The sequence below is a fragment of the Falco peregrinus genome, chromosome 2, assembly GCF_023634155.1.
Source record: "Falco peregrinus isolate bFalPer1 chromosome 2, bFalPer1.pri, whole genome shotgun sequence".
Classification (NCBI taxonomy): Eukaryota; Metazoa; Chordata; class Aves; order Falconiformes; family Falconidae; genus Falco; species Falco peregrinus.
Window position 1 is genome coordinate 16079737 of NC_073722.1, and position 13081 is coordinate 16092817.

Sequence of the window (13081 nt, forward strand, 5' to 3'; positions counted from 1 at the left end):
CCAGAGCAGTGCAAAAAAATGCATGGTATTATATAGATTGTCACAGCATGTATGCTGAAGTTGCACCAGAATAACTACATTGTAATTAGCTATTGTATTGTTACAAGTAGCTTCTCAGTATAGTTGGTTACTAGCAGTGTTTAAGCATCACTTGAAAAATATGAAGTTTCTGTCTTACAGATTATGTTGATATTAAGCATTATAATAATAAATACAACACCTCATAGGAAATACTGATTATATAAACAACATTTCATTTATATTTGGAATATTTTTAGCCCTTTCTTATTGCAGCCTTTCAGGATGAGTTACAATGACACTATAAAAGTGTCCCTAGATTTCAGACAATATTTCTGTAAACAGTTAATTCACAATTTCACTAAAATATTTGTAGTCTGCAGTTAGATTCATCACCAGTTTGAATGTTTTCATAAAGACAGAGAAAGCTTCTTTGAGAATGTCAGGGAGTTTTTCTGGAGGTATGAGACTTTACATTCTCTTCTTAGCCTTCAGATGGAAGATTACCACAGTAGTGTCAGATGAGGACTCAAGGAAAAGTTAACAATATTAGGCATACTTATTTCTAAGTTTGGCTAGATGCACTTTGAGGATATTACAGGATCAGATTCTATGATCAAAATAGTATTGGAAATGTTTGTGTAGGGGTCCCATATTCCAGACACAAGGGTCTGGGTGTACATGCAGACCATACAGTTCAGCGTCTCTTCAGCACATTATGAATGTGCTGGAGGACAAGGGCAGCACATTTAGTGCATCATATACATGCTGTGAAGATGTTGAGCAACCACAGGAAGTCTGACCGAAGTCAAACAAGCACTTGCACATATGTGTTACAGGACAATGTACACAGGTCCTTTGTATGCCTAGCAACGTGATGGCACAAGTCCTTCATTTCTCTCCAGACAGGCAAGAATGACAGACGCAGGAAACCTTTATATGGGGGCTCTAGAAGGTACCATCCCATGCAGCTACCAAGAAGTTACATGTTTCCTTCAATAGGAAAAAAAGCCCCAAATGTTTCTGCAAACATTCGTATCATGGACAGTTAATCTAATCCTGAGTGCAAAGGTTTGTCGACTAAAATGTCATTCTGCTTTGAGAGCATGTGGGTTTATATCTGTGGATCCTTCCTCACACTCTCATGAGACACAAAATAAAATTGGACCAGTTGTACAGTTATCTGGGATTACTTTCTTATGTCCCTGCGCATTTCTGTTTTAAATACAAGCACTGTGTTTACATTTTTTCAGATATATGGTAGCATTTTGACTCAAAGAATTATTAAAAATCTTTGCTACTGAACCAGTAGATGTGGCTTGATGAAGATGACTGCCAAGCTGCTGCTTTTTCATTCCCAAATCACTGATTCATGCTCTGATCCAGATTTTAAGGGAATCCTGGGCTAGTCCTTCCCTGATATTTATACATACATCACTTTATGTTTGCATACCCACTTCAGTTCGTGCTCTTGGGCTCTGTGGTGGTTTAAAGGCTTTTATGTTTTTATTTGTTGTTTTTTTGTTTGGGTTGGTTTTTTGGGGGGATGAGTGTGCTTTGTTATCATTAACTTAGAATTAGAAAACCTGATGCACACAGTATCTGGCAGGATGCAGAAGCCTGGCACATCATGGATTGGATACTTCAGGTAGTAAAAAAAAAATAATATTCTACAGTGCAAAGTATAAAATAGAGTTTTTAATGGGTTGAATATTAGTAAGGGTGAAAGGAAGAATGCTAAATATCTGTTCCTTAGTTATTATGTTGAGGTGTAATAAGCACGTTGGGTACTAAATTGGGTGTGTTAAGCTTATGGATGTGACAGATCTAATGTGAGTGTTTCTCACAAAACCATGTGTTGTGTTGATAAACCTCATGCCGAAAGTCACAGTCTGTACAAAATAATATATAATGTGTTTAGATATTTATGTGAACCTGGGAAAATGGTTATTCCCCAGAAAACAGTTCATCATGTGAAGAACATGAAACAGCTGGGGAGGTTTTTTTGTCAGCTTAGTACCTTTTGTAACTTTTTACAACATCTTTAATTAATCTGTAAAATTAAATGCAGATAGTTTTGAGAACCGTGTGTTCACCAAGATACTCTCAGTATCTCTAACAACTGTGTTGTATTGTGCATTTGTCTCTGAATGTGCTGTTGAAACACAAATTACCTGCAGGGAGACAACTTGGAAGTAAAAGCAATAATTGCTATATATTCTGTGTTGCAGAATGATTAATTGCAATAGTGGTGGCTGCCAGTGGAAGATGTTCTTGACCAGTAGCATCTGCATCCTGAGGCGATTGTTTTGTTTGAGGGGCTGGATAGCTGTTGCTGCTCTAAATTGCTCTGTGAGCTTTTAAAAAGAGAATCAAATTCTGCCTCATGTCTGAGTTTTCTAGGAGTTGCATGTGTATGTGAGGGTGGATTTAAGACCTGTGCACTCTGAATTTGTCATGTGTAAGGGGAACTGTATTAGAGTAGAACAGCAGTGCTGTGTGGGCTAGAATACAAGCGGAGGAACTGTTGCAAAACCTAATTTGCAGTGTGATTGTAGGTGCCATCAGTTAGTGTAGTATCAAAGCAACATGCATCCTTTTCTCATCTTGCTACTTCAGGAGTGGCTAGTGAACCAGGCAAGTCTAATTGCACACCCAGAATCTTTACTTCACCTTCAAAATACCTGCAGCCATCGGGATACCAACAGTACGAGATATTCTAAGTATTACATGTCACTGAGTAGCTAAATTATTAGAAAAGTACTTTAATAATAAAAATCCCTTTATTCTGTGTCACTGACTGACAATTCCTGCCTCCTCTCCATGTCTTCTGGCTAGTCAAGCACCTCACAGGCATCTTGAGAGTGTATTTCTACTGTTCTCTGACACAGTAGGGAAAGATTAGACTGATTTTGCTGCTGAGGAGCTCAAACACAGACCTACAGCACCCAAAGTACACGCAGTCTCTTTCAGAGTGAGTTCGGCCTCATGTCTATAGAGTCACGAGGCAAATTAGTCACAGAGCTAAGGCTGAACTGTCCATTTCAGGTTCTGGTCTAGCACCTCAGACACAACAGCAGCATTACATTTTTTTTCCTTTTAGTATTCCTTTTAACTTTTTTCCTGTTTATGATTGCTTTCTTTTTGTAAATACTGTGGTAAGAAGGAATGTGCCCAGTCATGCTCTGACCTGATTATAAGGATGAAGGAAGTTGGAAATCTGGGGTAGATATTCCCATGTATTGTCACTCACTGAAAACCCAAAATAGATTACTAATGGTTTTGGCTGATGACTAGTACTTTGCAGTGATCTGTTCTGTAATCTCTGCTTCATACTTGAAGAAAATGTGACTGACTGGTTAAGAGACTGACTCATGAATTTGCACAAATGACATTTAACCCAAATGTCCTTGTTCCTATTCCTGGTTAAATAAACAGGTAACTCAGAAAGACAGTAGCTTTAACATAGCCTGGGTTTAGGTTATTAGTAAGGAGCAGAGTAGTACCTGACTGGTTGCTGTTTGATGCTACTTCTATGCCAAATGCTAGTAAACATCATTGTTTTAGAGGCTCTTCAAAATTAAGTTGCACAGATTCTAGTTACTGTACTTTTAGCTGATCTGGCAGCTCAGCTGCCGCTAGAAACTTAAGCATTCATTAGCATTTCATGAGCTTTTAGACAATATCCCTATCTGTCAGTTCAGTTCTTCCATTGACAATAGTGTTAATGATTTAAAATATTCAGCAGTGTAACCAGACAATGTCGGCTAAAACGGAAAATGCTGCATTTGCATTCCTGGTGTCATGCAAAGCCATTTCAACAGACAGTGAGCTTAAGGCAAAGTATTTTAATCCTTTATGTGGTGAGTGGTGAGAACTACTAGAATAGCCCATGAAGAAAACAAGATACGGAACTTCACAGAACAGCAAGAAATGTTATGTAGAGTAGGGGGAATGATCTAAGCTATATTTTAATTTCATAGTTTCATCATTTCATTTCTTAACTGTAATGGGAGAGCTTATAGAACAGTGGTGCACATTCAGTACATTTTACTGTTTATAATTCATTCCTATGCCTCCACCCCTTTCTAAAATAAAAATAGATTGGTGTGTGTGTGTGTCTGGGCAGTATGACAGGGTGACTTTAAATAGAATTGTGAAGATTCAGATTGAATACCCATTAAGTTGTTAGTGCAGCAAAAGTAGTTTTCTTCAGCCTTCATCCTTTATAATTGTGTAGGTATTTGATTTTTACAGTTACTAAGACTGGATCTGTGTCTGGATTCACATCAGACATGTAACTTGAATTGGTTGTAGATGTCATAAATCATCACATCCGTAATAACCTGAAATACAGACCACTAGATTACCAAGCGGGTCTCACTGTTGTAGAAGTACCTGGCCACCTATGTCAAAATTCTCTTCTTTAAATGAGAATTAGTAGGGCCATGCAAGCATTCCTACGTCGCCTTCCTAGCATGCTTCAGTGCTCATCTGAAGAGAGCAGATATTGACAGAGTTCAGGTAGGGAGACCTCAGGCAGTGCCAGCTATGATGAGATGCGTTAGCCTTCAGCACAAGAGCACATGCTTGCTGCAGTGGGCACTGAATCGTTGCCTGGAGGTGGCTCTCTGGCTTATGTGGAACCGCGTGCCAGAGTGTGTTGTAATGACCTGGTTGTGTAGAATGAGGAGGGAACGTTGCCTCGACACACGCTGGCTCTATAGTGTTTAGATGGAACTTGGTGCAGCTGGAGGGAATTTTCTTTACTGTTTACTGAAGTCTGTTCAGCTACCAATCTAAATAAGAGTAGCAGGGCTGAAACATATCGGTGCAAGTGACAATGATGTATTGTAATGATGATGAACTGTGAGAAAGCAAGAATGAAAATAAGATGGGAGTGGAAAAGTAAACTGACTCTGTATAGGTGGTTTTAGGGTGACTTTTTTAACTTCTCTTTTTTTTTTTTCCTCTGGCATCTTCTTGTGATTATGATCAGAAATAATAAGTTCTTATGTACTTCCATAGATCTCTCCACATGGTGGGTCTTCCTCCAATGTGAATGGTGTACCTGAATCACATTGCCAGAGTCCTGAAGGTAAGGCGCCAATAATTGCTAACAGTCCGTGCAAAAATTTTCTTTTAGTTGGCAGTTAGTTTAGCACTTTTAGGTGGTTTCTGATGATGCCAAATCGTTTTTTGTTCTTTTTGATGCCCTGTCGACAACCTTATCTTGGAAAGATTCTTACTGCATTTTCTAAATCAAGGCAGTAAAGCTAGGAAATAAATTCTGTTCTTTGCTTGTCAAGTGGTAGCATTTTAGTGGGCCCCGCTGTTCAACAGTCACTATTAGCATTTGAGTGATTTTGATCGTGACCTGCAAAGTATCATCAGAAATGTGTTTGTGGCTGGGTTGAAAGTGGAGCCCTCCTCAAAACAGCACATTGTGCTTCAGGTAGAACCACTAGCCCGTCAACTGACATTACCTAAACTTAACCTTTCATTCTCTATCTCTTTAAAGCAATGTGGGGCTTTTAAGGTATTTTTTAAAATTAATTTTAGAGTAAATGTTAACATTTTTTAATAATGAAATAAGAAGCTATCAAGCTTATTTGCATTTTGGATGTTTCAGCAGCAGCTAAGGGAACTTGAAGGAATTCAGCAGATAAAACTTTTGATTCTTTTACATGCATTGTAGATTAATCTTGTTTGCGTTTTTGCTTTGAGTATGCAAAAAGATATTTCAAAAAAAGTATTTTGAGTCAGACTGAGGACGTTCTAACTGCATTCATTACTTTTAGAATATGTCCACCACAAAAACATGGTGACATTTAGTTTGTGTGCTAAAAGGTCAAACAATTCTGGTTAGTCCTGTCTTGTTCTTTCTTACATTTGAGATAAAAAAAAAGGAATAAGCTGTGAAGAAAACAGCTTGCTTTGAAGTTTTGTTTTGCATTTGTTCTGTGCCTGTGGAACCCATTGGGGATATGTTGCATCCTGCTGACACTTCTCTTCAGCTTGCGTTACTGACCTTGCTCTTTTGCAGGTGTGAATGGAAACAAGTGCTCAGGGTCATCTACCATTCTTGAGAAGTATAAAGTGGGGAAGGTGATTGGTGATGGCAATTTTGCTGTTGTAAAGGAGTGCATAGAACGGTGAGCAAGGAAACTTTTCTGTACTGCTGTTTGCTTTACTGGGTAAAGCCCTGTGCGTTGGCATGATTTCATAGGGAATGTGATGAGATGAAAGCAAAGGGCAGTTGCAAAGATATGCCTACAGGAGAGCCAGGCATAGAGAAACACACAGAGCTTCCTATGTATTATTCCAGTAAAGGGATATGAGAGCAGCGGAGGAACATGGATTTTTATCCCCAAAACTAGAGGAGGTATCACCTTCTAATGGAGGCTCTTAAGGAAACCCCACAGATCTTCAAGAAATCTCCTCACACAACAGACTGTTGTGGATGGTGGGCAATTTTATGTGGCATCTAAACAGTCTTTGTGAGACCCCACTTCTGCCTCAGCAGTTCTGCTGCTGTAGTATCCCTACTGCCTGCTGCTGAAATGATTTTTCACAGCTTTCAGAATACTGTGGGCAAAGTATGCTTAAAGACATGCTGTCGGTGGCTATTAGCCTGTGCTACTGTCTCCCTTGTGCTTGCTTCTTCTGTGAAGTAGTGCCTGGAATAGCCAGAGACTTCTCAAATCAGCCCTTTAATAGTCCAGACTCTGAAATATTCTTGTGCCTGGTTTCCCATAAGTTAGACAGGGTACCTTTACAGCCCTGTGCTGTGTTACTGCTCTTCCTCTGCAAGCTTTGTGTCACACTTCGTTGGTGTTGCAAACATAACAGATGATTTGACTGTCGCTTTCTCTGTGTATTTTTTAGAACCACCTTCTGCTGTCTTCATCAATCTGAGAGTTATGTCAGCCTCTTAACTGTTATGAGGAATCTCTAACTTGTACACAAATACTGGGCAAATTCAGCAAATGTCTGTAAAAACCATAGAAATTACAGGAACAGGTTCTGTTATTTTGTCCTCATCTGCTGATTTTATTTAAATGAAAAGAAAGATAATTATGAATGGAAACATTTCATTCCAGTCTTAGCAGATCGTAGATGCATAGATATTTTTTCTGAGCCATCCATATGGCCAAAAGGGTTGGGTACTGAGGCTGATCCTGGGGCCTTCTCTACTGAAACATAGGTTTCTGCAGCCCCTGTTGCTTTTTCTCAGAATAGTTGTTTCCTCATACTGTATCTGGATTGTTTCCCTCCATTACTGAGAGTAATATTGGCAGGTGGTGTGTAACACAGTGTCTAATACACCATTCGGTGGTTTATAGCAGCAAGTGACAATTGTTATTTTTAATATTATTTTGAGAAACTGATGTGCAGGCATGTAAGGTTTATAGAGTAAGGAATAAAGACTTAGGCAGCAACTCCTAGAGTTACAAGCACAGTCCTGATACATAGAAAAAAATGGCTAAATGTGATCTGAATATGCTACACTTACTGCTCAAGGAAAGTTCCTGTTGCATGTGCAGGTTTCAGATAATGCTTCTGGTCAGTGTAAACATCTAGATTCCAAGGTCCTGATTTTTTTTTTTCTTTTTGAACAGTTTCTACCAACAAAATCTGGTTCCTGACAAGCATTACCACATCAGTGTGTAATCACGTCCCTACTGCTTTAAACACTGCAGGTCTGTTGCAAAAACCATGAGAAGGCAATATAGCCAGCTGAGTTGCAACTGGATTCCTGTCCATTTAATTTTGTAAGAAGCTACACGTGAGAGGCTTAAGTGAAACTGAATAGAAGAGAATAGAACAGAATATTTTAATTGGAAGGGACCTACAACAGGCAAGTAGTTCAACTGCCTGACCACTTCAGGGCTGACCAAAAGTCACAGCATGTTGTTAAGGGCTTTGTCCTAATGCCTCTTAAACACCGACAGGCACAGGGCATCGACCATGTCTCTAGGAAGCCTGTTCCACTGTTTGACCACTCTCTCGGTAAAGAAACGCTTCCTAATGTCCCGTCTAAACCTCCCCTGGCGCAGCTTTGAACCATTCTCACACATCCTATCACTGATAGCAGGGAGAAGAGATCAGTGCCTCCCTGTCCACTTCCCCACCTCAGGAAGCCATAGAGAGCAATGAGGTCACCCCTCAGCCTTTTTTTTTCCTCCAGACTAGACCAGCTCAAAGTTCTTAGCTGCTGCTTGCAGGATGTTCCTTCCAGCCCTTTCACCAGCATTGTTGCCTGCCTTTGGGTGCATTCAAGGACCTTAACAACCTTCTTAAATCGTGGGGCCCAGAACTGCAGATGGTGCTCAAGGTGAGGCCACCCCAGCACCCAGGGATAACCACCTCTTTGCCCAGCTGGTTATGCTGTGTTTGATGCACCCCAGGATGCAGTTTGCCCTCTGGGCTGCCAGGGCACATCCCTGACTGGCACTGAGCCTGCCCTCAGCCCGACCCACAGATCCCCTGCCGCAGGGCTGCTCTCCTGCCGCTCCTCTCCCAGTTCATACCCGTGCCTGGTGTTACTCCATCCTAGGTGCAGAATCCAGCATTTTGACTTGTTAAATTTCATTCCATTGATCATAGCCCAGTCTATCTAGATCCCTCTGCAAGGCCTCTTGTCCCTCAAGAGAGTCAACAGCACATCCCAGAAAACTTGCTGATGGTGCATTCAACTTCTGCATCCAGATCATTGACAAAACCATTAAACAGAACCAGCCCTAGGGCTAAGACCTAAAGGAACACCGCTGGTGACCAGTTGCCAGGCAGCTGTAGTCCTGTTCACTACAACCCTTTGAAGCCTGTCCTTTAGCCAGTTCTTCGCCAGCACACTGCATACCTGCTCGTCTCACGGTTGGACAACTTGTCCAGATGCCTCACTAAAATCCAGGAAAACTACATCCACTGCCTTCCCTTCATCCACGCCGGTGAGGGTAAGGTGAGGGTGACCTTATCAAGAAGGATATCCAATTAGTTAAACAGGACTTTCCCTTTGTGAACCTGTGTTGGCTATGCCTAATGATTGTGTTGTTTTTTAAATGCCTTTCAGGAGTAGCCAGTATGATCTTCTCCATCATTTTTCCAGGAACTAAGGTTAGACTTACAGGTCTGTAGTTCCCTGGGTCTTCCCTCACACGCTTCTTGTAAATCAGAAAACCGTTGGCTATCTTCCATGAGCAGGGACCTCCCCAGGCTCCCAAGACCTTTGGTAGATGATCGAGTGGAGTCCTGCCATAACATCCACTGGCTCCTTCGGTACTCTGGGATGAATCTTACCAGGCCCCAGCGACTTGGGAACATCCAGCTGGTACAGCTGGTCCCTTACAATTTCAGTGTCCACACATGGAAAGTCACTGCTCCTGCGTTTGTGGTCCTACAGCTCAGGGGACCAGGCAGCCCAGGGCCTCTCAGCGTTACTAAAGGCTATGGCAAAAAAAACGTTGCTTTATTTTAGTCTCTGTTAGTCAGGTGACAGTCTTCAACAAGTAGCAATCCAGTGTTTTCTTTAGAACCCCTTTTGCTATTGACATACTGACATACTTTAAAAAGTCTTTCTTGTTTTCTGACACAACACTGGACAGTTTCAACTCTTAATTTAGCTTTGGCTCTTCATGTCTTCTCCATGAATATATGAAGCACAGCTCTGTAATTTTGCTGTGAAGCTTGGCCTTGCTTCCAGAGATCATACAACTTCTGTTTCCTCTTGAGCTCCACGAGGACTTGCATGTTCAGCCAGGCTGGTCTTCTGCCCCACTTGCTTTACTTAACGATGCAGTGGGATTGCCTGCTCCTGTGCTCCTGCAAGGTGGTTCTTAAAGACTGCACAGCAGTTGTGGACTCCTAAGCCCTTAAAAGCAGGTCCCAGGGTACTCTGCCCGATAGCTCCCTGAATACTTTAAAGATTGCTTTCTTGAAATCCAGCACAGCAACTCCGCTGTCTTTTTTTCTCATTACACCAAACATTTTAAACTCAACTATTTCATGATTACTGTGGCCAAGACAGACACCTACCATCACATCCCCCTTGAGTCTGTACTCACATCTTTCCTAGTTGGCTGAGTGCCTGTGACAAGATCTTCTACAAACTTCAAGAATTTCCAAGACCTGCTTGTCACAGCAGTATGATATTCCCAGCTGATGGCTTGGAAGTTGAAATCTCCCAAGAACAAGGGCTGCTGATCCAGAAATTTCTCCTAATTACCTATAGAATTCATCAGTGCTTACATCCTGGCTGGACGATTGGTAGTAGACACCCACTACAGTGTAGACACCCTCTGCTTTGTTTTCCCTGCCCCTAATCCTCCCCAGAGGCTCTGAACCACGTCATCGCTAGCTGTAAGTGCTATACAATCAAACCTCTCCCTTATGTATAGCGTGACACCTCCACCTCGCCTGCCCTGCCTATCCCTCCTGCAGCCTGTAGCCCTCCAGCCCAGCACGCCAGCTGTGGGACTCATTCCACCAGGTCTCACCAATACCAATGACAGGGAGCTCTGGGAGCTGACCAACCCTTCCAGTTCATCCTGTTTGTTTCTCATACCACATGTGTCAGAGTACAAGCATCTCAGCTAGGCTCCCAAGCCCTCCATGCTCCCAGGAACAGTGTAAATGTTCAGACTGGCATTGCTACCCTCAGGTGATGCCGTGCCAAGCTTTGGCTTACCTACTGTGATCCTGCTGCTATCCCCTTCCCCCATCAATTCTAGTTTAAAGCTCCCTCAGGCAGCGCCGCCAGCTGATGCCCAAAGATGCAGTTTCCCCACTGGGATAGGCAGATCCTACCGAGCCCCAGCACACCTGGTCTCTCGAAGGCTCTTCTGTGCTTGAAGTTTTTGGCGCAGGCATGAAATGAATGATGCTTCTGTGTTTTCCCATGTACCCTGAAACTGCCACACATCCTTTGTTATCTGTAGAATGAACGCCATTCATGAAAGACCACAGGTCAAAAGAATAACGTCATTTTTCATTTTCAGGAATATCGACTGTGCGTTTTGGGAAACACTGAAGTTCCACTGAAAATGGGACAAAGGATGCTAAGTCACTTGGTTTCAAAACATCATCTGTGCTTTTTGGAATGAGGGGATTAGAAAAAAAAACCCTGCAAATTATTAAGAAAGGAAAAAAAAGGCAAAATTAAACTAAAAAAACCTAGTTTTATGTGATCCAATCTTAATATTTAATGAAGCATTATTAAATTAATTTCATATATAAAGCAAATATGCAACAATAGTTGCTAATAATGGCAATGAGAGAAGAAATGCCAACTATAAATGCTTGTCTTTTAATTCCTATTAATTATTATACTTCATTTTTGATAATGTTGTGCTTAGAAACCTTAGTAGTGGAGCCAGGATCCTATTATACCAGCTGTTCTACAAAAAGATTACGATGGTCTCTTTGGTAAAGGGTCCCTATATGTCTGTATTTAAAGACATGAGTCAACAGATGGACACTGACAGCGAGACAGAATAATACCAGAAAGCTGTCAGATAATGCTGGTGTGTGACAGGCAGTGGAATTAGCACACAAATTATGTGGATGATATCCAGGGTATTTTCTTAAGTGCTGTAGCAAAGGACATTTGCAAGAGGGATTGGAAGTTGGTTGATGAGTTGGTTTTGTGAGTCGTAACTCCTCTTTCTACACAGCTTCAGTGCCAAAGATTTGCTAAGTGGGTTTTGCCGGTCAGTTGTTTGCAGGCTTTCAGACAATGCACTTGAGTTGGTATAACGCATAAACTGTGATTCTGAATTACACACTGTATTCATAGTGGATTTTACATCGGGTCCGTAATGTAAGAGGATGACATTTCACAGGTACCATTTAGATAACACTTCCAGATCTGGTTGTAACTATGACAACCTCATAGATACAGCTGCACTTCCAGAGCAGAGTTCTCCACAACGTTTTTTCAATAATGGATAAATCACATGGGAGACATTAATTCAGTTCCTTTTTTTGTAAGGTTTTGATTTTGACTAGTGTTATCTAATATCAAAAATATAGTGAAAATTAACCTGGAAGTTTAATAACATGCCTGACTCTTGCTTATGTAATTGTCTCCTGTGTTTTCTGCCATATGTGCTAGTGGTGTTCTGATGCACGCTGGAGTCTGTAGCAGACACAACACAAAATAGTAGCAACAGGGCCTTTCAGCATTCTCTTGTGATTTTTTAGTTCATCATTAATATCAGTAGTAATGTCATCTTTGTTTTTTAAAAAAAAGGAAAAAAAAGGTAATTCATTTGTGTTGCTTTTTTCTCTTATTCGCCCCTTCTGGAAAAACCGAGATTTTTACTCCTTAAAGGAACAAAAGGCAAACAAGAGTGCCTTTCTTTGACAGGATTTACTGAAAACAGTAATCCTTTTTACTTTGTATATAACCACCCATATATGTCATGTGACTTTAGATGACTGCTGAAGAATCCCACAGAATAGTTAAAGAAATAGAGAAAGAATATACAAAATAGAAATGGTCAAAATCAGTGCCTAATGAATTCTGTGGGATTTTAGACTAGTGTGTAATGAACTGTGGGGTTTTAGCTCTGTTGAAGCCTATTGAATTTTTCCACTAGGGTATCAGTCTTTCTGCTGCTCACTTACACATAAATGCGTATGATTTTAACTTTAAAGCCTCCCAGTCGAACAAAGCTAAGTGGAAGGCTGGAGTCAAATTTTGCATGTTGCATTAAAGAAGTGACGGAGAGTTGTGCCAGGTCACAGAAGAATGAATTGCAGCTGAAGCCTGGGATTAATACATTAAGTAAGAGAGGTTGTGGTAGTCAGGGAAACAGCAGGCACAAGTGCTGCTGAAGAAAACAAAAACCAAAATCAAGTCCATTTTGTGAATTTTCTGTCAGCAACCTTCCATGGGGCAAGACATTCTGTTACAGTAATGTATTCTTACAGATAATGCCACAATTAGTTGAGTGGTTTCTAATTAATGGTTCTTGTATTTTTCTTGCTAGGTCCACAGGAAAGGAGTTTGCACTGAAGATCATAGACAAGGCTAAATGCTGTGGAAAGGTACTGTACAATA

The 13081-nt window shown here is 41.0% G+C and overlaps 1 protein-coding gene across 5 annotated transcripts in view; it reads left to right on the plus strand.

The window, feature by feature from the left end:
* DCLK2 (doublecortin like kinase 2) overlaps positions 1-13081 on the plus strand; it is a 98555-nt gene that overhangs the window by 63132 nt on the left and 22342 nt on the right. For all 5 annotated transcript variants that reach the window (XR_008746149.1, XR_008746150.1, XR_008746148.1 and 2 more), the window contains 3 exons: positions 5047-5116; positions 6065-6173; positions 13011-13068. Coding sequence is in view for 2 of the 5 variants with exons in the window: in XM_005243335.4 (XP_005243392.2) it covers positions 5047-5116; positions 6065-6173; positions 13011-13068 (237 nt within the window). In the remaining 3 variants the exon portion in view is untranslated. The remainder of the gene's footprint in view (positions 1-5046; positions 5117-6064; positions 6174-13010; positions 13069-13081) is intronic.